Source organism: Betta splendens, chromosome 1 (genome assembly GCF_900634795.4).
Source record: "Betta splendens chromosome 1, fBetSpl5.4, whole genome shotgun sequence".
Lineage (NCBI taxonomy): Eukaryota > Metazoa > Chordata > Actinopteri > Anabantiformes > Osphronemidae > Betta > Betta splendens.
Genome location: NC_040881.3, coordinates 8,815,559 through 8,843,273, shown reverse-complemented (window position 1 = coordinate 8,843,273; position 27,715 = coordinate 8,815,559). Strand labels below are relative to the sequence as shown.

At 48.3% G+C, this 27,715-nt stretch overlaps 2 protein-coding genes across 9 annotated transcripts; both read left to right on the top strand.

The window, feature by feature from the left end:
* rhbdl3 (rhomboid, veinlet-like 3 (Drosophila)) lies at positions 1-19,834 on the top strand. Of its 4 annotated transcripts, none has more exons than XM_055510373.1 (10): positions 1-160; positions 324-905; positions 1,098-1,121; positions 10,965-11,123; positions 13,301-13,549; positions 13,666-13,814; positions 15,650-15,762; positions 18,139-18,239; positions 18,358-18,418; positions 18,559-19,834. In XM_055510373.1, the coding sequence occupies exons 2-10, from the start codon at positions 765-767 to the stop codon at positions 18,828-18,830; spliced, it is 1,269 nt and encodes a 422-aa protein (XP_055366348.1). In that variant the 5' UTR covers positions 1-160; positions 324-764; the 3' UTR covers positions 18,831-19,834. The 4 variants fall into 4 exon arrangements, with proteins under 4 accessions (XP_055366348.1, XP_029011192.1, XP_055366351.1 ...); XM_029155359.3 differs by having other exon boundaries at positions 3-160; positions 13,325-13,549; XM_055510376.1 differs by lacking the exon at positions 1,098-1,121 and having other exon boundaries at positions 3-160.
* A 1,791-nt stretch (positions 19,835-21,625) lies between these two features.
* On the top strand, positions 21,626-27,327 carry znf207b (zinc finger protein 207, b). 5 transcript variants are annotated; one of them, XM_029156168.3, is made up of 11 exons: positions 21,628-21,802; positions 22,421-22,547; positions 22,670-22,808; positions 22,966-23,148; positions 23,410-23,485; positions 24,365-24,426; positions 24,524-24,681; positions 24,987-25,085; positions 25,715-25,960; positions 26,289-26,445; positions 26,549-27,327. In XM_029156168.3, the coding sequence occupies exons 1-11, from the start codon at positions 21,762-21,764 to the stop codon at positions 26,698-26,700; spliced, it is 1,440 nt and encodes a 479-aa protein (XP_029012001.1). In that variant the 5' UTR covers positions 21,628-21,761; the 3' UTR covers positions 26,701-27,327. The 5 variants fall into 5 exon arrangements, with proteins under 5 accessions (XP_055367211.1, XP_029012001.1, XP_029012008.1 ...); XM_029156175.3 differs by having other exon boundaries at positions 21,629-21,802; positions 24,542-24,681; XM_029156182.3 differs by lacking the exon at positions 24,987-25,085 and having other exon boundaries at positions 21,630-21,802.
* Positions 27,328-27,715: the final 388 nt, after the last annotated feature.

Below are 27,715 nucleotides of genomic sequence, written 5' to 3'. Positions count from 1 at the left end.
TCTCTCTCTCTCTCTCTCTCGCCTGGCAGGACGCACGCAGCCGTGGACGAGTCCCGGCGTCTCCTGCTCTCCTGGAGCCGACCCAAGCATCCCAGCAGAACCCCACCACCACCACCAACAGACGACTGCGCCACCGAACCGGCGCGAACCACCGTGCCAGGTATCGTGACGCACCAAAATTGGGCACTTGCTGGACTTTTTCTGTGTGACGCAGTTCAAGTGGAGTTTACCGGCTCCCTGCGTTCGCTCAGCCCGGCGAGTCTCGCGCGTCGTGCGGTCCAGTACGTCCGCCCCGTGTTTGATGATGTCATTATTTCTTTCAGACGGATCTGCGCGGAGCCGCCGCCGCGTCGCATCTGCCAGGACTCGCTCTGCCTCCGTCGCGCTGAGGGGAAATCAGCCCTGCGAACCTCAGTCACTGCTGAGTGACGACGCGGTTCACGCCGGTTTGACCCCACGAGGAGCCGTAATAGACCAGAACTGTCCCCAAACTGTTACCACGTCAACTTTTTCTCCGCCGCGGACTGCATGACATCTCGGACCCGTCTGGCCTGCGCGGAAGTGCGCTCGGACTAACTCCAGCGCGCGCGCGCCTCTCATCCAAGACACCTCCGAGCCGAAAAGGATGCGGGGGCGTGCGTGATGCTCGTGCTTCTCGCCTCCCGTCGTCGCTGACGCGCAGCCTGCCGAGGGCGTGATGGGACCGTGAGCCGCGGCATGTGGAGTCACCGTTGAGGGCCGAGTCGCTGCTCTGCCGCGGCCGGATGGAGAGGCGCAGCCCGACGATGGCAGGCGGAGCCCGGGAGGCGCCGCTCAACTCCTCCCCGGCGGTGGCGGCCAACGCCGAGGGCGAGGAGATCGAGGTTTTGGAAAGTACCGACGTCCTTCCAGTGGCTCCGGAGGACGTAAGTCCACGCACAGACCCCCACCCCCTCCTTCCGCAGCTCATACTCACATGTAATCGGGCAAATGCTGCCCGAGCAAAGGCTCCATCGTTTCCAAACAGGTGCAGGTCACCTGCTTTTTCTCCTCCTCCCGTCTCTGTCGTTCACTCACTGCTTTGCTTTCTCTTTTTTTCTCCCGTTTGCTTCTCTCAGCAATGGAAGTCTCTGTTTGACAAGGTATGTAGCTGAACCGGCTCTTTCCACGTGCATGTGTTGTGAGGACGCTGATCTAAGTGCGCGTGACCTTTGGCTGTTTAACCAAACCCCACGTGTACAGGTCACTGATCTGATGAGCCTGTACTGCTTTTATTACTAATGAAAGTAACTTAATCCTCCCACTAATTATCAAGTACCAAGACCAGATGCTGCTTTGATGTGGGTGGCCATGTTTGATGACTGCTTGTGGCTGTTTGTATTGTAGCGTGTGCGTTACTACTTTTTACGTAATCAAGCTTAAACACATTTACACAGAGTTTAAATTGACTAAATGAGCTGAATACGCCGGGTCTCAGCTGGGAAAGTTTTCTGTCACTCAGTCCCAGTTTGTGATCGAGTCTGATTAGGCAAATGTATTTTTAGATCAAAAATCTTGTCTGGTGCAGCTTTAAATCCTTGGCCTGCTGGCGAGGAATCGCTGCTTTATCGGACCAGAGTCGTGCAGAGATGAGAGCATCGGGGGAGCGGGGCCACACTGGAGCAGTGGGCGTGTTGTCTGCTGACACTGACCCCAATAATGCTATTAGAGTGATACATAATCCTGGAGGCAGTGAGTCACACCAATCCGCTAACACAAACACACACACACACACACACACACACACACACACACACACACACACACACACACACACACACACACACACGCACAGATTCAGCCAAAAAGCCCCCGAGAGAAGAAAAACGCACACTGTCTAATCATGCGAGCAGCAGGTTGAGCCGACAGACGGCCAACAGGCTCCGCGCACACACTGACGCGGGGCAGCCCCAGCACCTGCCCACCCCCGGGGTTCCCCCTGCTCCTGGGGTGCAAATGTATGCGTGTTGTGCAGGGGTCAGCGCTGAGGTTCACGGCTGAGCCAGAGGCTCGTGTCAGGCTCGCTTTGTCAGAGGGAGGTCCCACGGGATGATGGGAAAGACTGGCGTGTGTGTGTGTGTGTGTGTGTGTGTGTGTGTGTGTGTGTGTGTGTGTGTGTGTGTGTGCGCGTGTGTGCGCTGGTGATGGAGCATGAAAGGCTTTGAAAGCCGGCCTCTGAGCCCCCTGTCTGTGTCCATGGGCCACAGCTTTGAGTTTCCTCAAGTGGAAGTCCGGCGACAAAGCGTGCGCTCGTCCAAATGGTTGAGGTCGCTGGACGGTCCGGCAGCGCCAAACGTCCTTTCGCTCCTTTCATCCTGCCGAACGAGGCTTCTCATTGGTCGAGCGATTGAACTTGGAGAGTTCAGTGACGAGCCTGCAGCCTGGAAGGTCTCCTCTCCCCCTTCTCTCCTTCCTTTGTTGCCGCATAAATGCTGGCGTCCTCCGTCCCAAGAGGTCAAAGGTCAAGCGTCAGATCGCTGTGATTCATGTCCCCATCAGCTAAAAAGCAGCGGGACTAATGAAGCAGAGGTGACGCCTGCAGAAGGTCAGCGGATGCTCCGGCCCCTCCTCTCTCCATCATTACGTGACCCCGCCTCGCTCTGTCCTTTAGGATGCGCCCTGAATGCACACAGCGCAAGCAAGACAAGGTTGTTGTTTAACATGAACCGTCCCACAGTCCCAGAGTTAATAAAGCCTGATGTTAGAGTGGCGCATAAAAACCTGTGGAGCTCCTGCTCCTGAGTCTGAGTCTGCAGGAAGCTGTAGCTTTCCCATTCCTGCATGTTTTTCCACGGAGCCTCTGATGTTTAGATTTACATACGACCTCTCGCACCAAGCGGAGACGACGAGGTGTTACGTTAAAATAAGTCCTCCAGCGCGTTGAGCAGAAGCCGCCTGTTCCCGCTGGAACTCCCTCTGGCTGAAACCAAAGGCCGCGTCACAGTCCCACCGCTCTGCCCCCTTTTTTACATTTGTGCATTTTAAACGGGTGGCCCAACTCTCGACTGGTGCTTAACGGGGAAGACAAGAGAGCCTCAGCTGTGCTCAGTGAAGCACGCAGCCACAGCGAGCCTCTGCGCCGCCCGTCATTCCGAACGTCGCAAAAACCAGCCTTTTTCTTCTGTTGCTGTGAATCGGGACTTTTGTTTTCTGCATATTTGGCTTCATTGAAAAGAATAAAGGGGGGGGGTTTGTTCATGCTGTTTTTTCTTTCTGGCACCTTTTGTGTCCGTAAGATGTGATTTTTTCCATCTGTCGCCCACCTCTTGACGACCTCTCCTGCACAATGCGCATATTGTGCGGCGTTTTTTCCTCTTTCATCCACTTCGCCCCTGCTTCCCGTCGACACGCGCCCAGATGGCGACCTGCTCCTTTAGCACCATCGCTGTGTTTGACACCTGAGTCCTGGAGATTGAGCGTCCACCAGCAGCTGGCGGTGACATTCAATCGTCTCGTCCCGGTTTGGGTTCTAGAGGGTTCTAGTCAGCGAACGCGTCCCCGGTCGGTTTTAATAAGAAGCGCCGCGTCCGCGCGGTGATGAAATAACAGACAGGGCCTTAAACATTTCATTGAGCGACGTAATCGGAGCTCATCTTTCCCGGCTCTGTCTCTTGGCTCTAAATAGATTTGTCTAATGAAAGGCCCGGTTCCAGTTGGCGGACTGTACAAACGGGCCGTGCTTTCATGCGGGGGGTAAAAATAGCTCCTGTACCTGCCAGTCTGTAAACAGGGGAAAGATGATGCGCCGCCTCATCCGTAATTGGCTGCTCAGCGCACGCGGCTTTGGATTAAAATGCAAACGTGTTGCTGCAGGTCAGAGCGGGTTCAGAGTAACGCGTCTTTGCTCCGAGGTCCAATTCCGCGTCGGCGCCAAAGCAGTGACGCTGCAGATGCGAAGCGGCTTCGGTTTCAGTATCGATGCTGTCGTCTCATCTCTTTTCATTAGATCCGCTCACAGTTCTCGCTGCTCCTACGGTCTTATAATAAACCTCTCCACCGAACGCAAAGGGCTCCCGGGGGAAAAGCATCAAATCGCGGTTTGATCGGGAAGATCCACGACCGCTGGAGTTTTTCATTGGACTTTCTAAATTAGCCTCTAACCATTAGCCGGGCGAACAGTAATCACCGCGCTGCTGCAATCAGATCAGCTCTCCGCGCTCACGCAGGGGGTGCAGCAGGGTTCGTATAGAGGCGGATCGCAGGCGGTGGGAAGGAGGTTTTCTCTCAGGAATTACCAGACGCGCAGCTTCGCTTTAGGGAATTTGAAACACTCCAAGGTTGTTGGAACAGAAAAACAACTCGGGTAATGTTTGAAAGAGTCCAGACCTCGGTGATTCCCTGGGTTGCCTGACAAATTGGAGAATCAATTGAAAGTGATTGTTTGATTGTTGGTTTCAGGAAGCCTCCACAGTCCCAGCGGAGGCTGAATGGTGTGTGGGTCACGACTGAACAACAACACGTAGCTGTGACCCGTCACATTGACCTGGGGGTTGTGTGTGTGTGTGTGTGTGTGTGTGTGTGTGTGTGTGTGTGTGCATGTGTGTGCGTGTGTGCATGCGTGTGTGTGTGTGTGCGTGCGCGCGTGTGTGTGCATGCGTGTGTGTGTGTGCGTGAGTGTGCGTGTGCGTGTGTGTGTGCGTGTGTGTGCATGTGTGTGCGTGTGTGTGCGTGCGCGCGTGTGTGTACATGCGTGTGTGTGTGTGTGTGTGTGCGTGTGTGTGTGCGTGTGTGTGTGTGTGCGTGTGTGTGTGCATGCGTGTGTGTGTGCGTGCGCGCGCGTGTGTGCATGCGTGCCTGCGTGTGTGTGTGTGTGTGTGTGTGCGCGCCCATTAGCTCTGCTCACGGTTCAGCTTGTCAGACAGACTTCACGTAGCTCTGGAGAAACCTGACAACTGTCGGATCAAACCAGATGTTCGTGTCCGTGTGCTGCCTTCAAAGCGTCAGCTGCGCCGTCTGGATTCCAGCTCCCGCAGCTCACCATCACTTCGCTGTACTATGTGCTCAGCTGCGCATGAAGCCTCACCGGCGTCTCCTTGTTTACCCCCACTTCTCCTCATCCTCTGGAGAACATGTGCTTAAATAAAAGCAGACACGCACACCATTCAAAGGCAGCGCCGTGTGCTGCTCTACAACACGGATGCACTCGCTTTTTTTTTGTTTACAAGCATTTAATATCTAGTTGGGAATAAAAAGCCCTGGTTCGTGTGTTCGCTTCCCGCTCAGCAGGGCACGGCCTTCACTCCACACCCCACTTACAGGAACAATGGTTCCCACGTGGCACGCAGCAGGTGTGGTCGCAGTCAGTCGTGGACCCGCGATACAGTGATAATCACAGCGATCGCTCCCGCGGCGCCCGTGCGTCTGATGAGCGCTGGGAGATGGTTCAGATAAATGCAGAGCCCGAGTGGCTTCCCCTGTTTGGCCTAGTTCACCGGATCAGAGGCCAAAGAAAGATAGTGAAGTGGAAACTGTTTATACTGGCAGAATTATAGCTTACTTAATTATTTGGTATTCCAGGATTTTTTGTTTTTACTGGGATGCTGGGTTTTAGTCTCTTAAGTAAACTGATGATGTTATTCTGGCGGTTTTGAAGGCGAACACCCTCAGCAGATAGTTAGTTCACATGCAGTTTAATAATTTATAGTTAGTTAATTATGTGTTGGTAGCTTAACCCCACCAGCTGCCTGTTACTGCATGTGCTCCCCCACATTCCAGTCTAACCTCCACCTTATCCAGTTATTTGTAAATATCTTGATAACATTTTTTTCTTTCAGTACCACAGCGTGGACTAAGTCCATTTTTCTCCTGCCTTGAAATGAAAGGGGGAGTTGTTTGTGGAGAGGGAGGGTGCTCGCTCGCCCGCTCGCCCGCTCGCCCGCTCGCTTGCTGAACCCTCAGTATTGTGGAAATAGGATTATGAGGCCGAGGGAGCCCCGGTGGGGCTTCCACCGACACCAGGCGTCAGCAGACTGGCTGGCCGCCGGCCTGAATGAGACCGCTAATGAAAACCCCTGATGGAAAAGGGCTCCGGAGCAGCCGAGGACGTGAAATGTCACCTTCCCGTGCTGTTCCGACCTCGGAGCCCAGCAGCCGGAGCCTTCTGTGCTGATCGCTGACGGACAACCTGAGAGGTTTCTCCTGACACAGACGCCAACCTCGAAAATGTTTCCGACAGCCTCGAACCCCCCTTTTTCTACATTTCCTTTGTAGAAATGAAGGGGGGGGGGGGGGGGGGGGTTCCTGGGCCCCAGATCTCTGCCAGCTATTAGAGATCATAAATCTGCACGGTGAATGGAGCTGCTGCCGTCGGCGGGGTGGGGTTTTGATGGTGGAGGTGGGGGGGCTGACCTCAGGGCAGGCCTGCAGCAAGGAAAAGGGACAGAGAGAGAAAGACGGCTCGTTAAACAAATGTTTCTTTCCCCTTATTCTGCGGAGGGCGGCTGAATACGCGCAGCAGCGAAGGGGGGTTTGATGGAGAGTTTGGCCCAGTAGAATCCAATGGTTCCCAGCTTGTAACTGGGAGGTGTGTGGGGGGGGGGTCACCATCTCTGTCTTTGTCTGTGACCTGCCGGTGCACTGGGCCTTGGTGACACGGAGCCTCCATCACAGCTTCAAGGCTTGTGTGTGACGGAAGGTGACTCTCCCTCGCTGGCCCATGTTTGTGCGTTTGTTCCCACGTGCCTTCGCCAACGCTGCCTCTCTCCGGCGGCAGCGGCGGAATGAATCTGAGGGCTTTCGCCGGCAGCAGCAGGGGGCAGAGTGTTTATTTGAACACATGCTAGACGGCGTGCTGAGGCTGTAATCCCCCCGAGCTTTTACAGAGTCCCTGTGGGACAGCGCACTTAGTGGCTCCCTCTTCCGCTGCGCTTCCTGTTAGTGAGTTGAGTCTCGATGTGTTGAATCAGATAATTAATTTAAACCCAAACCAAGAAAGCCAGCAGCGATGGATCCAGTTGCAGGGACACTGTGTCTTATTGTAGCAGCATAATAAGCCTTGGAGCTGAGTTGATGGAGCTGCTGTAATATAGTGGAGCTCTAAACATGCTGCTCACTGATTGGGCACATTCCATCCATTGCCATCGTTTCGGATTGGGATTGAGGATTTTCACACTTCACCGTGTTGTTTTATTCTGCCTTAATCCGTCCATCAGCATGAACAGGGCGGCGGCACAGCAGTGGGTGGACGCACGGGAAGGAGAGGTTGCATGTTTCACACTCGGTGCTGAACGTACGCCATGATCACACTATACAAGTGCCACGTTATCATCACCTCACCTCCACTATTAAAGAATAGAACGAAGAAGACAGCACTTAACATTGAAGGGAGTTAGTGTCACATAGAGCTGTGAGGGAATGAGGCTCTAATCATTCTCTCAGCCGCTGGTCACGGCCTGCTGTGAACCGCGGGGCAGGAATCCTGCTCTATTCTGGGTCTCATCTGGTGTGGACTTTCTTTTTTTAACCCTTTAATGGTCACCGTTGCTAAAAGCATTCAGACTGCAGCCATGTGACACTTGTTGGTCACAATTAGATTGTTCCCCCGCTGTTTATCGAGCCTTTGTCTGTGCAAGTGCACTGTGAGAGGGAGGATGTGAAATAGTACTTAGTTTCTGTCACCAACACGCGTATCGAGCCCCATCATCTGTGTTTACGTGCACATTTGCATGCACCCGCCGAAGACGTCTTCGCGCCGGCCCACGTTGCCTGGTTACAGGCCAGTTGGCAAGGAAACGGTCCGCGCCGGCCTCGGGCGGCCGCACGCGTGCTTGTGCGTGAGCCGGAGCAGCTCAGGTGACCCGACGATCAGCTGATTGGCCCCGGCCGACGCGCCGGGCGCTCCGCGGGGGCCCTGGGGTCCGGACGCGCTGAAATCCACGGTTGGAGAGAGGAGAGAATGAAGATGAGGATGAGGCCACAGCTCGGCCTGTGTCTGCTGATAACGCTGGTCTGACTGGCGCGCTTGAAATCTCCATCTCCTCTGAACCGATGGTGTGACGGTGACTCTGTGCCGCTTGCAGCCGCCGCAGGAAGGGTGAGGGTTCGCTCTCATTTTAACGATCATGGTTTTCCCCTTCCTCCATTGAAAACATTAAAAGTTGGGTGTTGCTGAGGCGTCGCCGGGCCGGACGCTAAAACACAGAGACACCTGTTGGGACAATAGGCTGCGCGTCTGAAAACCCAGTCTACCCGGTGTTTTGCCACTCGTTTCCCTCCCGACCGTCTCATTCCAGACCACAAACGGCCCTCACCTGGAGCCGCTCGCTTCCTCTTCCTGTGCCTCTTCTACTTCAAAGAGTCACAACGCGCTGCTCTGAACCCTACAACCATTATTTTCTTGCGTATAAGCCGGGGAAATAACAAGTTCAACTGAGCAAAACCCAGTTCTCACGCGAGTAACGAGGACCAGGAAGAACCACCTGTTAGCATCAGGTTTTTAGGTCCCTCTGTGTTTTATCCATAATAAGAAAAGTCATACTTTTCTTTTATACTTCTTGTTTTCTGCCTCCCCTCCAGTCATTCCTTCCCTCATTCCTCTCTGTGTTGTTTATGGCCTGTTTCCTGTTGGGGCCTATTGGACGCCCGGCTGAGTGCACCGAGCGCTGACTGGGGACCAGCAGCGACGCCTGGTTAGCATGCGGCTACGTGGGTGGGTGCGTTCTGTAGCGTTCTGTGCGTTGAAGTGGACGTGCCGCCCCTGGTCGCGCCTGTGTTCCCGGGTACTTGAGTGTAATTGTAGAGAGAGCAGCGAGGCCGGCTTTTGATTAGCGCACCTAAAAGGACGACGCGCCAGACGATTAGTGGTAACAGCTGGTTCCATAAGGAGCCGTGGACTGTGCACGGAGCGTGAACACGTTGGGGACTGCTCACTTCCTCCAGCCACATCTGTCTGGACCCCACACCTGTAATCACACACTCACTGTTTAGCCAGCATCAGCCTAATGGCCACCATTGTTTGTCCTCTCTGCCCAGGTTCCACTTCATTGCCCGCTAATCAGTGATTATGACCCAGTAACAGGAAACAAGGCTTGTTTAAATCACGGTAGGTCGATTGTTGTAGTTTTTAAATAGTAAATTGATCTACTATGTGATACACACCAGTAGCTGCATAATCTAGGATTAATCTGTCGTCGGATTGTATTTAATCTGACTGCTGAACAGACTGGACTCTAACATGCACCCACCGTGGACGACTGGGCTCAGAGCTCGCGTTCTTCTCTGGTGTCTGTTTATCTCAAGCGAATGCTGCAGAAAGCGTCGTTTTGGTCACTTTCTCCTCACATCCTCCAGCGTTGTTGGCTCCTTCACATGACAATACTCAAGGTCGTACAGTAGCTCGGGGGCTGTGGGGGCTTCTGTCGCTGTGTGACTGGATTAATTCGGCCCCAGCGGTGCCTGTCGCCGCGCTGAATGACCGCGGTCATGCCTGGAGCCGGTGGATATTATTATTTAAGATGTGTGACATCAGGTTTATTGTCGCCTCGGGGGAAACCATGTGTTTATTTTTCATGCTTTGTCCACATTGCTTTGCTGTCATTACAGGTTCATGTAATAGTTCCACGTAATGAAGAAATTATAACAATAGCAGTTCATTTTTAATGGTTCATTTTTAATGGTATTTCTACTTTAATGTGTAAATGAGAGACTCTGTTCTAGAACTCACCTCCTCTTTGTTCTTTTATTCTTTTTAGGTTGTTATGGGCAGGTTGAAGTCATATTACAGAGTGATGGCTGCAATTTCCCAAAATACATAATTGGAAGAGTGTTTTCTTTTCTTTCCCATCGCCCGATATTCCAATTCTTCCCGTGTTTTCTATATACAGTAATGCTGTATTGGAAATGCTGGAAATGCTGGAAATGACCCTGTTCCTTACAAACCGCCTGCTACTGTATGTGGTGCTTTAATATTCAGCCTCATGAAAATAAGCTTGAAGACAGAAAGCCTTGCATTGTGTCCTCTCTGCTCCGCCTCACCGCTGTCCCAGCCCAGGAATGTGTGTGTGTGTGTGTGTGTGTGTGTGTGTGTGTGTGTGTGTGTGTGTGTGTGTGTGTGTGTGTGTGTGTGTGTGTGTGTGTACTAATTTAGCAATGTTTCATCATAAAGTCATTCCAGAAAGAACTGATTAGAGTAAAGTATAAGTGTAAACCTTTACATGGCATGACTGGTGCATGCATCTGTCTGTCTGTCTGTCTGTCTGTCTCTGGGAGTGAAGACAGAAGAGAGAGCAGGAACAGCTGTTGAAGGACCTTCCTTCTGGGGCACTTGTTTGTTTGCTGTGGAGAAAGCGAAGGAGAAAGTGAAGGAGAGGCGGATGAATGTGGGTAAAGGCGGAGCAGGAGGGTGAGAGAAGGTTTTAGCGGTATGTGAGTGTGTGAAGGGGGGGGGGGGGTCTTGGGTTGGAGTATAATCCTTTAGTCCTGGTTGGAAAAATCCCTGAATAGTCTGGTTCAAACAATATGACACACAGCAGACTGGCCCACATGCTGAGCGGTGGGAGCGGCTTTGGCCGACATCACTGTGACATCAGGACAGAATGTGCTCTGCAGAACCGGGCCGACTTTTGGGCCAAAGCTGGCGACTGAACGTCGTAGACGCGTGGCGCTATTAGCGTGTGTGACCCACCAAAGGACACGGGAATGGGAGGCGTGATTGCTACAGCTACAAGACCGGGCCGGCCTCGCTGGAAGTCTGCCGGCGCCGGCGTAAACACACATGTTCACGCCCACGGCCTCTATTCCTGCTTCTGAGTCTAAATGTCACATCTTTATGCATGAACGTCTGTCTCCACGCGGGCGCACATGGATGCGCTCGCACATATACTGTATTTGCGGCTTCCATCTGGGGTCGGGGGTCATTTACGTGGGCGCCTTACTTTCTCAAGAACCAATTGTGAATGAGCCGCTAAGGTTGCGCTCAGACTTAATGCTCTGCCTGTGTGCGTTTGCAGTACGACCCGGAGAACTCGGGCTTCATCAGCACGGAGCGGTTCAGGGAGCTGCTGGAGGCCCACGGCTCGGAGCTCGACCCCCACAAGCTGGAAGTGCTTCTGGCCCTGGCCGACGGCAACGCGGACGGGAAGATCTGCTACCAGGACTTTGTCAACCTGGTAAAATGTTCTAACTCTACATGGTTCCAGGCCTCAATTAATCCTAATCATGACGCAGGGTGACCCACCTTATAACCTGTAGTTTATAAACCCCTGTGGCTGCTTCAGATGATGGATTCTCTTCACCTTGGCCCACTTTCTCTGTCACCTTCAAACCGTTTTTCAAGGCTTTCAAGGTTTTTCAAGGATCTCCCTTGAAGCTTTGGTGGGAAGCTGAACTGCTGACCCCGAACAGGGTGGAGTGGGTGCAGTGGGAGTAGTTTAGCGTTAAGCAGTGTCTGCAGGGTGGTGGGTCGGGGCGTCTGCAGGGAGGCTGTGGGGAGTTCATTGCCGTCTCCGAGGGCGAGGGTCCCGCCTCGCTCTCTCTTCTGAGCCGTGCATTGTTCGATACAGTGGGTGAGCAACGAGGCCTGTAGGACGCTTGGAAAGATGTCAAAGGGCTTCGCGCTGTTTCTACTGGCGCATCCGTGTCACGTGACGGGGCCACGGGTCACGGCGAGCTACTGGAAGTGAGACAGAGAGGAACGGGACGCGTCCAGTTGTGTCCGCATTCACTCGTTTTTTTTTTTCTTAGGCTCTTTTGTGTCTAAGCGCTCACTGAGGCAGCTGCAACCAAGGGGAACAGGACAGTGCAAGAATGAGAGGATAAAAGAGGAGGCAGGAGCCATGTGAGCTCAGCTATGATTTCACTTCATTAATAAGTCTCAATTATTTTAGAAATAGCAGAAAGATGACCCTCACAAACACAAACACAATGAAGACCTTATCTATGCTCTTCATGTTTTCTGTCTGTCTCTCTTAGATGTGATGATGCTGTGAGCGTCATCACATTTGTGCCAGTGCTCACAACTGTACCCTACGTGTCCCGTATTAGTTTTCTGTCACTGTCCTCTGATCGTGTTTTACATTAATGAAACTATCAGCTTGTCGATTGCGTTCAAAACATCTATTCATCCCTTCCCTACGTGTCCACACCCCCATCGCCTACGGGAAAACAGAATGTCATTCTTTCTCGTTGCACAAAGAGAGGAATTGCAGCCACCTCACACAAAGAACTGTCCGTCTTTGTGAAGCCCAGCGGCCTGGGGGAGGTCTGTGTGTGTGTGTGTGTGTGTGTGTGTGTGTGTGTGTGTGTGTGTGTGTGTGTGTGTGTGTGTGTGTGCTGTACATTTTAACTCGGTAAGACCTCCCCGTATAAATCCATGGTTAACCTGAGTTTATGGGTCTGAGAGGAGCATTCTGTCAGTAAGTGAGTCCGTACAGCCACACAAAGTTGATTGCACGTGCGTATGTGTGTGCGTGTGCGAGTGTGTACTTGCGTTGGTGCGCAGTCAGGATGTGGCCATGGTAACCCATAATCATTTTCCCACAGTCCTCTGTTCCTGACAGAACGGCTGAAATAATTGGCTTTTTCTGAAGTTTATCTCCAAACAGTGGTCTCTGCAGTGACACTAAAAGTCTCATTAAGCCGAGCCAGTAGCGCCGTCAGCCGGCTGCTCAGGCCTTTTATTGATGCTCTGCTCTCACATCTGTCTTCTGAGGACACTGTAGTTTCCCGGATCACATGGCAGTATGTACCCTCGTTGCCTGGCTGGTTTCGATGCGATGGATCTGTGTTTGCACACGGGTTGAACAGCCTGCACTCGTGACACATGATGCCAAATACTGCAATATGAGAAAATGTGTTAAACAGCACAAAGGTCAGCAGTGATTTAGACAGAATCCAACAGCAAACAAGTACCATGTGCAGCTGCTTGTATAGTCACTATATGATCAGTACTATCTACCTCCTACATTGAGGTGAAAATTAATTCATTTAAGGAGACTCAGCTTGATAATGTTCATGATTTAAACTGTCCCATCTGTGCTGGGTGAACCGGATGGACAGTAAATATATGCTGGAAATGAACTTTGTAAGGAACAGAGAAAGATGGACACCAGGTTCTGTAGGTTGCTAGGTGACGGTGCAGGCATTTTGTTGCCACGGTGATGTGGAAGGAGTCGCTCATTGTGGTGAACTGAAGAGGACCGGCGTGCGATACGCCGGCCTGTACCCACATCACCCCTGCACCAAGGCTCCATTTGGACATGAACAGTTCTTTTCTGAAATTTCAAAATAAAACGCGTTCCCAAAAAGTCACTCATACATGACCTCTGCTTCGTTCTCCATCATTCAGGAGCTTCCTTCCTGTTTTCTCCAGATGAGTAACAAGCGCTCCAACAGCTTCCGGAGGGCCATCCTGCAGGGGAGCAGGCAAATCAAAGGCTGCAGCCTCAGGGATGAGGTGGGCCTGGGGCTGTCCCAGCAGCTGGTCCGCCACGTCGCCTACGAGACTCTGCCCCGCGAGGTCGACCGCAAGTGGTACTTCGACAGCTACACCTACTGCCCCCCGCCCTGGCTCATCTTGGCTGTCACCATAGCAGAGGTAAAGAGTCCTGTAAACACTGCAGACAAAAGCTATGGTAATAACATGTGTAATTTAGCATCAGTGCTTTTAAAAGTTTCCTCCTTGAATCGCTGACCTTCTGTTTGCTTTTCCAGGTAGCAGTGTTCATGTACTACGGGTTCCAGCTGGACCGCTTGGTCCTGCAGGTGTCCAGCCCGTCCTTTCTAAAGAGCCCCCTTCCCTACCACCCCCAGCTCCGAGCACAGGCCTGGAGGTACCTCAGCTACATCTTCATGCACACTGGGTGAGTTCCTACTCTTTTACAAACTCCAGCCTCTAGCAAGCAGTATGTTTTCAATATATGTGATGAGAGTGTTATGCCTTTTAAAAAACAAAAGTCATTCAGAGCCTGTTTGCTGATAATTCTGTCTTCATACGCATTTATTTTTTTGCAGCATCACAGCATCTCAGGATTCATTTATTGTCATAAAACAAATAAAACGAGTGACCATTATTGCTAATAATACCATCGTGTATATACGGCATCGCTACTGTGGTGTGTGGGGAACATTTCTAGCTGTTATTCCTCTTCTTTGCCTAAACAAACTGCTCAGCTGACACAAGATTTATTAAATCTCCTCCAGCTTACTATGTACCTCCTCTCATCTCCTCTCAGTCTATTTTATTATCGGTTCAGGTCAGGTTATCCAGGTTTAATTACCCTTCTGAGTAAATGTGGTCTCAAGCAATAGTGAGAACTAATAAAATGGAAAATTTAATTAGGAGAAGCTGGAGGTTCTGGAGAGAGATGGCGCAGGCTGAACAGATAAAGTGGAGGAGGATGAATGAAGCCGTGGAACAAGGCGGCTGTGAGGTTTAACACCTCAGGGGAAGTGACTATAAGTAAAATAAGATGCAGCTCCTATTTTGTGCTACGATAACATTCATTTGTGATGTAAATCAATTTAATATGTTGTTTACCAAAAACCTTACACAACAAAATCCTGACAAATCCCACATAAAGCAAGCTTTTAATTGGTTGGACCAGTAACTGCACAATGGAGACACACACACACACACACACACACACACACACACACACACACACACACACACACACACACACACACATGCTGGGCAATGAAGACTGGTTACTGGACAGAATAGATGAAGGAGGGGTCAGACTTACTCTCTCAAAACCTGATCAGCTGTTTTCCAATGGCCTGAACACTAGAAGAGCTCAAATAAATCCCACAAACACTGTGTTCGCTGATCCACCTATTCACCAGCACACACAGTACTGTCCAATACGTACCGCTCTCATTATTAAAGTACATAATGAAAATCCTTTGCGACTGACACAATTTCCATATTTTCCTTCCGTCTATACGCTCACACATGAACACACGCACACATCTACACACACACGCACACTCTGCAAACCGTGTAATCCTGTCAGATGCTCAGCAGCACCGCTCCCTCCCAAATCTCAGCCCCAAGAACAGGCTGTGAAAATTGGCCCCGAAACGTCCCTCGGTGGAGCTGAACGTAGTAAAACCGCTCTTTAAAGTTGTCTCTCGGCCGCGTCGCTCCACCTTATGGAGATACAACATGAGGCAGCTGTGAAAGGCATCGAAGATTTGGTCTCAAGCTGAAAAGATGCCTTGTGTTGTGTTCATTTAGTCATTTACTAATGCTTGTGATGACTGCTTATCTCATCCATTCATATGGTTGGAATATGTGGAATATATGGAAGGAACTAGTGGAAAATGTGGATGTTCTCGCTTGATTGTTGGTTTAACCTGCATCACTGTTTGGTGCCAGAGTGTGATGCGTTTTCTGCAGCGTATGTTGCGTTCATGTCGAGCTGCTGTCTCACTGACGCTGGCTTTTTGTTTGGTTTCGGTCTCGCAGGACGCACGCAGTCAACGTACGCATTCTTCTCCCTTGCTGTAATCACCATGTAATCCTGTCAACAGCTCAGCGGGGCAGATCCTTGGCAGTTGTCACAACAAAAGCAATGAGCAGCCAACAAGCGCCGCTTCGTGGAGACACGGGCCCGAACCCGGGTTCTGAGGACCGCGTGCCGGCGCCTTTAACGGACCCGACTGTGACGTCGCGTCCTTTTGTCTTTTACAGGATCGAACACCTGAGTCTGAACATGGCCATGCAGCTGCTGGTGGGAGTCCCTCTAGAAATGGTCCACGGAGCGCTGAGGATCGGACTGGTCTACGCGTGTGGTGTGCTGGCAGGTGGCCGCTTGATCTCATGCATACATACATGCAATTACTGACTGGGTGCTTCTGCAGACGCGCTCACACAGGCCGTCCCAGGGACAGACACGCTCGCCTCTCAGCTTCACTCTTCCATCTGCTAGTCGTGTGTTGTCTCCCGTTTAGCAGCATCAGATTCCAGCCAGTGTATTTGTAAATACTGGTAAACAAGAAATCTGAAAAAAAAGGACTATTGGTGTGTGTGTGAGTGTGTTTGAGTGTGTGAGTGTTTGGGACAGATGGTGTTTCTGTCTTCCGACCAGACGTGGTGGGATGCAGGGGGCCCCATCAAAGCCCCTGCCTCCCACCCACAGTCGCGTGTAATTGCGCAGTGGAAAGACAGACATCTCAAATGGAGATCAGTCAGAAGCACACACACACACACGCGCGCGCGCACGCACGCATGCACACAGTAATAATGAAGGAGGGGGTGGCGGTGAGAGAACAGGATGAATTCATAAGTGTTAATAAGCCGTGGAGGATTTGCAGAGGGGAGGCAGGATATGAGAAGCCCGAGGATGGAAGAGGAGGTGAGCCGAGCGAGCGACTGCAAATGAGAAGGAGAAAGCACAAACACTGCAACAAAATGCCACCAGCTCCTCTGGTAACCTCAGGCACCGCTGCAGCTCCAGAGACAGTGAGTCTGCACTTCTGAAGCAGCACACAGCAAAGTGCTCCACACCGGTGCAGCTCGTGGTGAGCGTGTGTGTGTGTGTGTGTGTGTGTGTGTGTGTGTGTGTGTGTGTGTGTGTGTGTGTGTGTGTGTGTGTGTGTGTGCGTGGGTTAGTGACAAACACCCTGGGGAGACCAGCTGTGGTAGTCGGTTGTCTTACATGACCCTTGTACTGTAATGAGGAGGAAACACGTCATAAATCACACCAACTTACGTACCACACACACACACACACACACACACACACACACACACACACACACACACACACACACACACACACGTCGGCTGTTTTAATTAGATATCGACCACAAGCGGAAGAGGGGAGGCCTCGCTCTGGTTGTCCTGCCTTTGATGGTTATGTTTGTTGTGTCTGACCGTTTTTTCTTTACTTTGGTGGCAGGAGACAGTTCAAGTCGTAGATCACAGACGTGTGAGCCATTTAGTACCTGGTATCCACACTTAGAACGCAAATATAACAATTCTGTTAACATCTCATCCTACACATGACTGCACATCTTTCTCTCAAGTGGTTAAAACCTTATTTTCAAAGTATAACAAATAATCCATATAGTATCATTTTTTGTAAATACAAAGAAGTCAGTACTACTAACAAATAATAATACACACCAATAATAAAGTATCAGCAGACAATGCACACAGATGGCTGTAAAACTTTCTTCTAGATGATAAACGATTACTCTCTATACCTATTGAATTGTATTGTATTTGTATTCGAACAGTTCTAATCATTTCACTTTTTCAACATGTCGTGTAATTTGTCAGCGTAACAGTATCAGTGGGGCTCAGCTGGCACAAGGTCAAGGCAAAGTTCAAAGGTCAAGTAATAACTCTCCAAGAGGTTGAGGACTCTTCAACAGCTTCAACAGCTCTACGTAAACATCAACGATCTATTGTGTTCGACTGACAAGAACATGGACACAATGACCCGGTCTAGACAGATGACGTCTATAGAAAAACATGCAGTCAACTGCAAACAGGCAGTAAAATGAAGAGCAGATAAACAAACCACCGCCATCCAGCGACCTGAGCACTGATGCTTCATTATCCTCCTCATGTCCTGGGCTCTTCCTCTGCAGCTTGGACATGTGACGACTCCAGCTGAGAGGCCGTGACCTTGTCTCGATGTGCGTGCGCTGCTGCCGTAACGCTGTTAAACCTGGGTTTAATACCCACACACACTGGGCACAGGTCAGACGTCCCAGTGTTGTTTAAAAACTGATCAACATTCAGCCTTAATAAATGAATGCACATCAAGAATTGATCTACATTTATTGGAGTGATCAAACTATGCCTAACATCGAACAGAGAAAACTTTATGTTGTGGCTTAATGGTCCAAATAACCTTTTTTTATTGTGTATCTTACATAAAGGCTGCAGTGAGAACAAATCTCCTACGGTGACTCTGAATGTCCCCACTTTTAAACAGGCCAATGCTCGATTGGCCCTTTTGTTGGTGCGCTGAATTGGTACCAAGGTGCTGAGGAGACAGCTCCCTGTTGGCGGCCGCTGACTTCATGTGAATGCGTTTTGTCCCACACAAACATCGCACAATGTGCTTCTACAGTGAGAGCAGGCCTCCATTCACGAGTGTCTGCTGATAACACACCCCCTTTAAGCGCTGTATGTGTTGATTCCCGTGACTCGTCCCGTCCCCGCAGGGTCTCTGGCAGTGTCCGTCACCGACATGAGCGCCCCGGTGGTCGGATCCTCCGGCGGAGTGTACGCCCTGGTCTCAGCACACTTGGCTAATGTGGTGATGGTGAGTGTGTGCGCACAATCCTGTTCCGTGTGTGTGTCTCAGCAGGTTCTCTTCACTTCACATCTCTCTCTCTCTCTCTCTCTCGCGCTCTCTCTCTCGCTCGCTCGCTCTTTCGTAGAACTGGTCGGGAATGAAGTGTCAGTTCAAGCTGTTCCGCATGGCCATGGCGCTCGTGTGCAGTAAGTGTGGATAACGAGGCCTCTCACCTCGTTGTGACGCATCAGTCGGCTGCTGTTTAAACGGTTTATGGATCATTTACAGTACATGAACTGAATGCCTGCATATCCACGCGCCGCTCTCCTCCTCTGCTCTCTCGCAGTGAGCGTGGAGTTCGGCCGGGCCGTGTGGCTGCGCTTCTATCCGCCGGCCTTCCCGCCCTGCCCCAACCCCAGCTTCGTGGCCCACCTGGGTGGGGTGGCGGTGGGCCTGACGCTGGGCGTGGTGGTGCTGCAGAACTACGAGCAGAAGCTCCAGGAGCAGTCCCTGTTCTGGATCTTCTTCTGCGTCTACGCCGTGTTCGTGCTTTGTGCCGTGTTCTGGAACGTTTTCGCCTACAACCTGCTGGACGTGCGGCTGCCCCCCCCACCGTGACCCTGGACCCGGCCTCCTGGGGGCCGGCGGCTCGCCTCCTCCGCTGACGTTACGGGGCGTTGGCAGCAGCCGCAGCCGCAGCCGCCTCTGTGGACGTGGATCTGAAAAAGCATCGATCACGCTGGACTCTTGTTGATGAGCAGCGCGGGCGAAGCAGGAACGGCCCCGTTTCCGCGGCTCAACCTCCTCCGCCTCGTCCGTCTCTGTCCACCCGTGCCTACTCACGCAGACGAAAGTGTTGCTGCGCAGCTGCTTGTCGTGTTGACGGTTGAACTCGGGCTCAGCTTGCGCTTTGCCTCCATTACAACTGGCTCAAACAGCGAAGCAGCTCCTCCTCGGCACAGAGAACGTGGATTTGACCTTTGACCTAATACGTGTGTCATTAGTCAGATTCGTCTTCAGTGTTTGCCACAGACAGAGGAAGTTCAGTTCAGCGCTGTTATTTGACTGTTTCTATCTGGATACTGCAGATACTCGCAGAAGTGCCATTCAGACTTTTAGCTTTCAGACATGATGCCAAACTATTGTGCAAGCACCAGGGAAAGAACCCAACGCCTGATAAGTATTATTATTACCGCGTGTTAGACAAAAGAATCTCAATTTGTCCACAAAGACCTGCTCGAATGTAAAAAAAACCTGAAGTGGGCTAAAAAGCTACATGCCTCCACCTGTATCGTACTGTAACCTCATGTTACACTGGCAACTGCTTCGCACAAGAACTGTTATAATGTCATTAAATACAAATTAATATTTTAACATGCATTTACTGTTGATATTTTTTTACTTGGTGACGTTGGTACGTTGTGCTCCGTCTGCATTGTGATATCTTACCTATATCTTGTGCGTGTGCTATTTTACATTGGTTCAAACCGGGTCTAGGATTGTGTATGTTAAGGGCTATGTGGGGCAAATCTATGATAACAGTTTTAACACATTTTGCAGATTTGATATGTACATGGTGGAGTTCATTCAACGGTTTTATATTAAACTTAATGTGTTCTTCCGCCATTGTCTCTGTTTCACCGATGTCGATAGCTACAGATAAATCTAACATTTACAGTATTTTGCTGCTTTTCAGAATTTGTAAATGGAGCTTATTTATTTAAGGTATAACGGTATATTATATTTTCACATATCCTCTCAAAATTCTGACATCTGAGTTTGCATACGCTCAAATAAATGTTGCACTCAATATATAATAGGGACAAACTGCCATTGTAACAAGAACACATCTCATACTAAGCATGTCTGCAACTTTGGAAACCTCAGACGCCTCACTCAGTATTTGAAGAGCACTTGGGTGGAGAGCAGGAGTCAGAGGCCATTGTGAACACGTCAAAGTGAGTGATGAAGTGTGTGAACACATGTGAATCTGTCTTATTTCAGAGAAGGGACCCTGTGAGCTGTCGTCTCTGTGTAGCAGGTTGAACCCTATTTAGCGGAGTATGAAAGATTCAGTGAACTTCCCAAAGGAAGATGCTTTAGATGAATCCTTTCTCCATAAATGTCTGATTTCTCTGGTGATCATTCACCATATTAAAAAAAACATAAGGCAAGAAATCTGCTTAAACGCCTGCTGTCTGCGCTTAGTTAAACTTGTTACTTGTGCTTCTATTTTGATACAGATTTCGCACCCTTTGATCAGCATTCCGTTGGAGAGGCGAACACGGAGGGTGCCGCCTAATTATTGCGGTGTTTCCAATTATAACAAAGTGCAGTTGTCACACAAGTATAGTGTTAAAAACCCCAACGTATCACCTTGGAGTCAGATGCAAACTGTTACTAAATACGGTACAAGAAGGCATTTGCTACACGCTACAATAACTGTACAGATTCTCTTCTGGCATGTTACCAGCCTGCTCTCATTTGTTTTCATTATACACACTGGTTATTTCAAAATAAGGTGTGTGGATTCTATTTGCTACTGTAGCTGGTACAGTAAAGGTGACACTTATTTTAATGCTTTAATGTGCTGCAAGGTAGTTAGTCCATGATGAAGCAACTTAATGTTTTATTGTTAATGTATTATATAGTTGATGATATGTTGTAAGTACAGCTACTTAGCTATGGTACTTGAGTTACCAACCATTCAACCTAACAATCCATGAGGCCATTGAAGGAGGAATGCTGGTCTTTTTCTGCAGCGTTGTCTCCATCAAGAGGACGTTGACTGAATACCATGGTTTGTGCAGCGGAGCCTGAGCTGCTCAAGCAGCCAAAGCCACTAGACATGCAATTCGGTTTTCTATCTGATTTACACGTCCATCCGTTATCCATCGGTACCTTTCTGGTACATGACATGTTTTCATATGAAATGTTAGGATGTTCCAGTACTTTTTTACAGTATTATTTACAGTGGGATTAAATGTTTCTGTTGCATATTAATTTAACACACATTTAAAATTGCAGGTTTGGGTTTCAGTATATAGAATCAAACAAAATATGTATTATTAGAGCTTTATAATAGATGCACTAGTGTGGGGAAAAAGGGAAAACTTCCCTGAAGCTGGAAGAAACTGTCATAATATCAATGTAATGGCAAATCGAGAAGGATAATGGAAGGTTTTTGGTTCAGCAGCGAACCAAAGGTGTAATTAACAAAAGCTGAAGAGAAGCACGTCACGGGCAGTTGTGAGTTTTGGGACGTATATATTACCAATTTTGGTTTTCTAAAATCGTATACCTTAATAGGGAGGATATGCATTTAAAGTCCTTATTAACACTGCAGCCCAGCTGGTGGCGCTAATGCGCCTCATGGTTGTTTGCCAACCGCTAATATTCACTAAAAAAGAAGAAGAAGAGGCGTTGGCAAAACTGCTTCCGCTAGCAAAGCGCCATTTTCGGCGTTGTCACGGGACTACAGCATGCTGTTAATCAGATAATAGGACTAGTATTTAACGTCTGAGACCTACTTTTCAGTATTTTTTAAACATGGGACGCAAAAAGAAGAAGCAGATGAAGCCATGGTGCTGGTATCCTTTGGACAGAGCTACTAAATACCAGTGTAGAAGGGCTCGAGTTTCGCGTTAGCTTGACAAAGGAAAGGCCTTCGCTAACGTCGCTTCTGTGGGTTTATGGGCTTTTAGGCTAACGCTATATTACCCAAATGGGGACTGGAGGCTGGATTTGATTTTGTTTAGTCTGGATGTAACCTTTGTTGGTCATCCTTTTGTCGGATGTGTAAATGGTTAACTGCACCGAGGCAGCAGCGGCAGCGCCAGGAGGATGCTGGCTAAGCTAACGAGCTAACTAATGGTTTAGCTCGGTGTTGTTGGCGGATTTGTTGGCCCGATAGCTATAGTTCCCGTCAACACAAGTTTGACTGAATCTGTCGTCGCTTGTAGCGTTAATGATTTTAGTAACTAATCGAATAAACGAGCAGTCTGTGGAGTTTTAATGTCAAGAATGATGCCAGTCACTTTTTGAGCTTAGCTGCTTTATATGATCTACATTATAGATGCTGTGTTTAAAGAGAAAAACATCAACGCTGATATAAAACCAGCACGATTATGTAAATACATTTCAAATGGTCGAACTTTTTTCTGTTCACGTAGATGGTTTTCGATAACAACCTTAACTCCTGACTTAAGGTACTGTAATCGAGACTTTGATGATGAAAAGATTCTCATTCAGCATCAGAAGGCAAAGCATTTCAAATGCCACATTTGCCACAAGAAGCTGTACACAGGCCCAGGCTTGGCCATCCACTGCATGCAGGTTGGTGCTTTACCTTTATGTTTGTCAAGTTGTGCTCCTGTACCTGTTTTAGATGAGCTTGTAAAGTTGGATTTGAATCTAGTTTGCGTGTTGTTGCCACTGAGTCACTCTCTGTGTTTCAGGTGCACAAAGAAACTATTGACAGTGTACCAAATGCAATTCCTGGAAGAACGGATATTGAGTTGGAAATCTATGGCATGGAAGGGATTCCAGAAAAAGACATGCAGGAACGAAGACGGACATTGGAACAGAAATCACAAGGTCTGTACACCTACATATACTACGTGTCAGTGCCACAAAGATTATTGCTTCCCTGGCCCAGATAAATAAATGTTTTCTTAGACTTTGAAAATGATTGTTGCAACAAAAGTTGTGTTTTATCATTTATACCTAAAACTGTTTTATGGTTCTGTTTCAGAGAGCCAAAAGAAGAAGTCAAATATGGATGACTCTGATGAGGATGATGATGATGATGAAGCAGGACCGTCAGTTCAGCAGGTTGCTGCTGTCCCACCCCAGGCAGGCTATGCTGCAGCCATGGTTCAGCCTGGTATTCCTCCTGTGGCGGGTGGACCCGGGATGCCTCCTGGAGGATATCAAGGCAAGCGCCTCATAGTAAACTGCAGACTTTGGGAATCTACTCAGATGAAAAGTACACATACCTCAATAATAACCTGAACACTTGGAGCTGGGCTTCAACTGTTCTTCAGGATTAAAGCTGAAATATCCTAGGGGACTGCAGTGGGCATTCATTCCAAGTAGATCTAGCTTGTGCAGTCCCATAAGTTAGATGTTTACTGCCTGAGTAGAGCAGCTTTAGGTTGTGGGTAAACTAAAAATGTTGTCTTGTGCTTTAATATAGGAATGCCTCCCATGATGCCCGGCGTCCCTCCCATGATGCACGGCATGCCCCCTGCTATGCATGGAATGCCACCAGGGTAAGACGCCTTTTACTGAATTTTACTCTTGCCCCACAAATCATGCCAGAATTCAAAAACTTTATTTGATACATCCCACAGCGGGGAAATTCAATTGCAGCCACAAGAAACAGCAAGATACAAAAACAGTGTGCAGAAATGAGCAGACCTGTACAGAAGAATTTATAACACATTTACAACTCTCACACACTATTAGAGGGGGGAAGAGCTGTACAGTTTAATAGCTGCTACGAGGGAGTTTCCTGTGAAGATCTTGACATTGATTAAGCTTTGATCAAAAATACCTCACTTTTCCAACCTAAATTGGAAAAACAAATACACACAACAATTCATTCAATTCACATTGCAGTGTGATTCAATGAGTGATCGGAGACTGTCTGCTCCAGCCAATGATGATGTATTTACGCAGCTAAGCAACGTCATTGGCAGGTTATGAACGCGTCATTACTTGCCGCCATTGTCATTGTATTATTATTATTCTACTGCAAAGGTCTCTCGCCCACTGCACAGCAGCAGCTTCACACACTGGCTTATACTCGTAATATAAGTCAGAGCTTTAAAATGAAAATGTTAGGTGCGTTTTAAGCCTTAATATACTACACATGTCTTTTATTGAGATTTTCGTAATTTTCATTGTAAGTGGGCTAAAGCAGTTAGCTTAGCTTTTTTAGTAAGTATTCTAACAGAAATGTAAATGCTGTAATTAGAACCATGTAACTTGTATGGATGCCACGCTGATGTGGCCAATGTACACACATCTGATGTCAAAGGGGGTTTGTGTGTTTGGTGGGCGTCAACACTAAACACTTCCTCATACATGTGACCTTGACACATAAAATTAGAGAAGTAAAATCTTAAGATTTTCTTTTTTGATTGTAGGATGATGCCAATGGGCGGGATGATGCCTCCCATGATGCCAGGGATGCCGGGTATACCGCCAGGTGAGGTGTTGTCTGTGTTTATATTAGGAATGTTGTACAGAGGTTTGACCTTTTTAAAGGCAGATCAGCTTATACCCCTTATTTCATATGCTAACAGGTTTGTATGAATCCTCAGGAATGCCACCTCACATGGCTCCAAGACCAGGGATGCCTCATATGGGTCCAGCCCCCACAGCAGGGGCCATACCTAGTCGACCGACAGCCCCAGTAGCACAGCCCGTAGTGACCAAACCCCTCTTCCCTAGTGCTGCACAGGTGAGAACCATGCACCCCACCCCCACACAACCCCAGGGGTACCATTGACATATGGTTGTTTGAGACCTTTTTTATTTGTTTTTGTGTTTTTAGTAAAATAACCATCTATATTTGGTAAATTTTGTGAATACATTTGTATTTTGTACGTCTTTTTCCAATTACCTTCTGTCTCTATCTGTTCTTCTTTCTCATTCTTATTTTATTTCAAAAACCATTGTATTTTTTTGCCATGGTACCTGAGGTAGAATAAGTTATTTGGACATGTTACATGCCAATGCTGTGATCTCCTTTCCACCATGCTGCAGATGGGCTCTGGTGTTCACAGCAGCACAGCAGCCATTTCCTCTCCACCTGCAGACCTTCAGTCTGCCTCTTCCCAGCCACCCTTTCCTAACACGCCACAAGTATGCTCACAGACAGGACTTTGACTTGGACTGTGGCAGATGCATGATGCTTATTCATTAACTCTGTCTGCAAATGTTGAACTTGGAAACTAGGCTGTTTGCTAACAGCTCTTGCTTGTGAGCCTAGTTGTGCACTAAATCAAGCACGTTGGCCATTATTATTGTCGAACAAGAATCCTACTGGTATATTTTTTTGTCTGAGCTTTATTTACTGCATGTGCTTGGCATATGTTTTATTTCCATTATCTGAATTCTAAATTTCTGAGGTGGTGGCGTGTTGGTGGTCATAAGCAGGATTTGCTTTATGTAATTAAAAATTTTAGTTTTTCTGTTTCCTGCTATTTGCACTCTAGGGAGATGTAAATGTTTGGTAATATTCAGCATTCTTCTTGCTGAGATAGTCTAAGTCACATTGGTTTGTATTTTCCCTGTTCAGAATACAAATGGACCAAATAATAAATAGACCTTCATCCCTAAAGTTTAGGTCTGCAGTTTGAGGAATGTATTTACTTTTTTTTTTTTTTTTTTTAACTTTACAATCTGTTCGTTTTTTTTTTTTTTTTTTTTTTTAATTTTTGGCTTTAAGTGAGAGAATAGCATCTGATTACAGGCACTATGTTTGTGTACAGGCCCAGCAGAGCGCTTCAGGAGCTGCCGCTTTAAACTCCCACAGCACAGCCGCCTCCTCCGAACCTCCGAAAGCAACTTTTCCTGCCTACACCCAACCCTCTGTCTCCTCTTCCACTTCTTCCTCTTCTAACCCCTCTAGCAGCACTGTGGCTAAACCCCCAGCCACAGTGACCAGTAAGCCTGCCACCCTCACCACCACGAGTGCAACTAGTAAGTTGATCCACCCTGATGAGGATATCTCACTGGTAAGTTGCTTGAGCTTTCTGTTTTGCCCTTTTCACAGTAAGTAATGACAAATACATATAATAAAATAAGGCCATAAAAGATAAATGCCATACTTATTAGTATTATTTTTTTATTACTTATTATTTTATAGAATACGCACCTGATGGATGGAGCATTAAATTGTATATTATCAAAGTCTTGTTTTGTGGTTATGGTAAAGGATGATTCTGAATTTGAATATCAATGTGAAACCCGGACAGGCCTTTGGTCCGCAATCCTTGATCATTTTTGTGAGCATGTATATTGGCTTTGTCCTAATGTTTGCTTTTGTGTGGTTCCTGTCGACAGGAGGAGATGAAATCTCAGCTGCCACGTTACCAGCGCCTTCTCCCTAGGCCTGGTCAGGCCCACGCAGCAGCTCCTCCGGTGGCAGCTGTGGGCGGCATCATGCCCCCACAGCCAGGCATTCCACCACAGCAGCCTGGCATGAGGCATCCCATGCATGGTAGGAGATAATGCTCCATGAAAGTTGTGTATTCAACATTGTAAGGAAAGGTTTAAATCTGAACTGCAGTTTTAACGCATTCTGGGGTTCCTGTTATCTGCAGGTCAGTATGGTGCTCCTCCTCAGGGCATGCCAAGCTACATGCCTGGAGGCATACCTCCTTATGGGCAAGGTCCTCCCATGGTTCCCCCTTACCAGGGAGGTCCTCCCATGGGCATGAGACCCCCCGTCATGTCTCCAGCTGGACGCTACTGAAGCAGCAAAGCAGCCACCACATTAGGTTTGAGGTTAACACCTTTCTCACATCCCTGTGCTTTTTCAAACCTAGCTGCAAGCACAGGGCGTTAAGACCAGTGGTGGTGAAGACAAAACATTATTTGTTATGACACATGGACGTTTAATAGAACATGTTTATTTGAGAATAACCAAACACCACATGTTTCTGACAGTTATTCTGTTGTTTAATTACATGTGAGGATATATTTTTCCCATAGGTCTCACTCAGGTTTATAGAAGTGAAGTGTGTTAAAATGATTCATATTTCTTTTGAAGCTGCTGGAGTTACATGAACGTACCAACCCCTTAAAGGCAAGTTTCTCTTGTAAACATTCGATCATTTTAGTTTGATTTCTTTGGTATAGTGATTGAGGCCCTCACAGCATGCTCGTGCTGTTGGACTTGCGTCCCCAACCTTGGTTGGTGAGGGTCTCAGTGATGAATGTGATTCCAACTTAGTAGTGTTTCAAATTCATAACTCATCATACTCTAGCTTTATTCTTATTTCAGGTTTGGTTTTAATGTTTCCTGGTCACAAGGGTACATGTGTACATCATTTGTAATGTTTTATGAATCTGTTGTAATAAAATCCATCTTGAAATCCAATGCTGGTTTGTCCTGACGTACGTGGAGGTGAGTCTTAAAGGTTGGTACTGGTGCTTTGTTTCTAGACTTCTTATGACTCTGTTTAATTTCAGAATTTCACCAGTTATTCAGAGACCAAGTTTGCCATCATCTGTTTTTGTAGAGTTCATTTCACTTTGTCTGGCTGTTTCAATACAGAAGAGAGGTTCTTCATTTCAGTAACTCAATAAAGCTTTATTAGATTCAAATATTGTCTATCACAGGACCAAAACTAAGATGTTGGCCAACTTCTGGTTCCAAATGCCGCATGTTACCCATAAGATTATAAAATGACGTAACAGTGATGCATAGCTATACATAACAACAGAAGGAACGGTTTCATTTCTGAATCATGACTTTTTTTGTCTGC

Coding starts and splice junctions, on each gene's coding strand:
- rhbdl3 (XM_055510373.1), top strand. CDS start 765: ATGGAGAGGCGCAGCCCGACGATGGCAGGCGGAGCCCGGGAGGCGCCG. Junction 15,763..18,138: donor CGCGTGTGGTGTGCTGGCAG/GTGGCCGCTTGA, acceptor CCGTCCCCGCAG/GGTCTCTGGCAGTGTCCGTC. Junction 18,240..18,357: donor ACTTGGCTAATGTGGTGATG/GTGAGTGTGTGC, acceptor GCTCTTTCGTAG/AACTGGTCGGGAATGAAGTG.
- znf207b (XM_029156168.3), top strand. CDS start 21,762: ATGGGACGCAAAAAGAAGAAGCAGATGAAGCCATGGTGCTG. Junction 23,149..23,409: donor GCCTCCTGGAGGATATCAAG/GCAAGCGCCTCA, acceptor GCTTTAATATAG/GAATGCCTCCCATGATGCCC. Junction 25,086..25,714: donor CCTTTCCTAACACGCCACAA/GTATGCTCACAG, acceptor GTTTGTGTACAG/GCCCAGCAGAGCGCTTCAGG.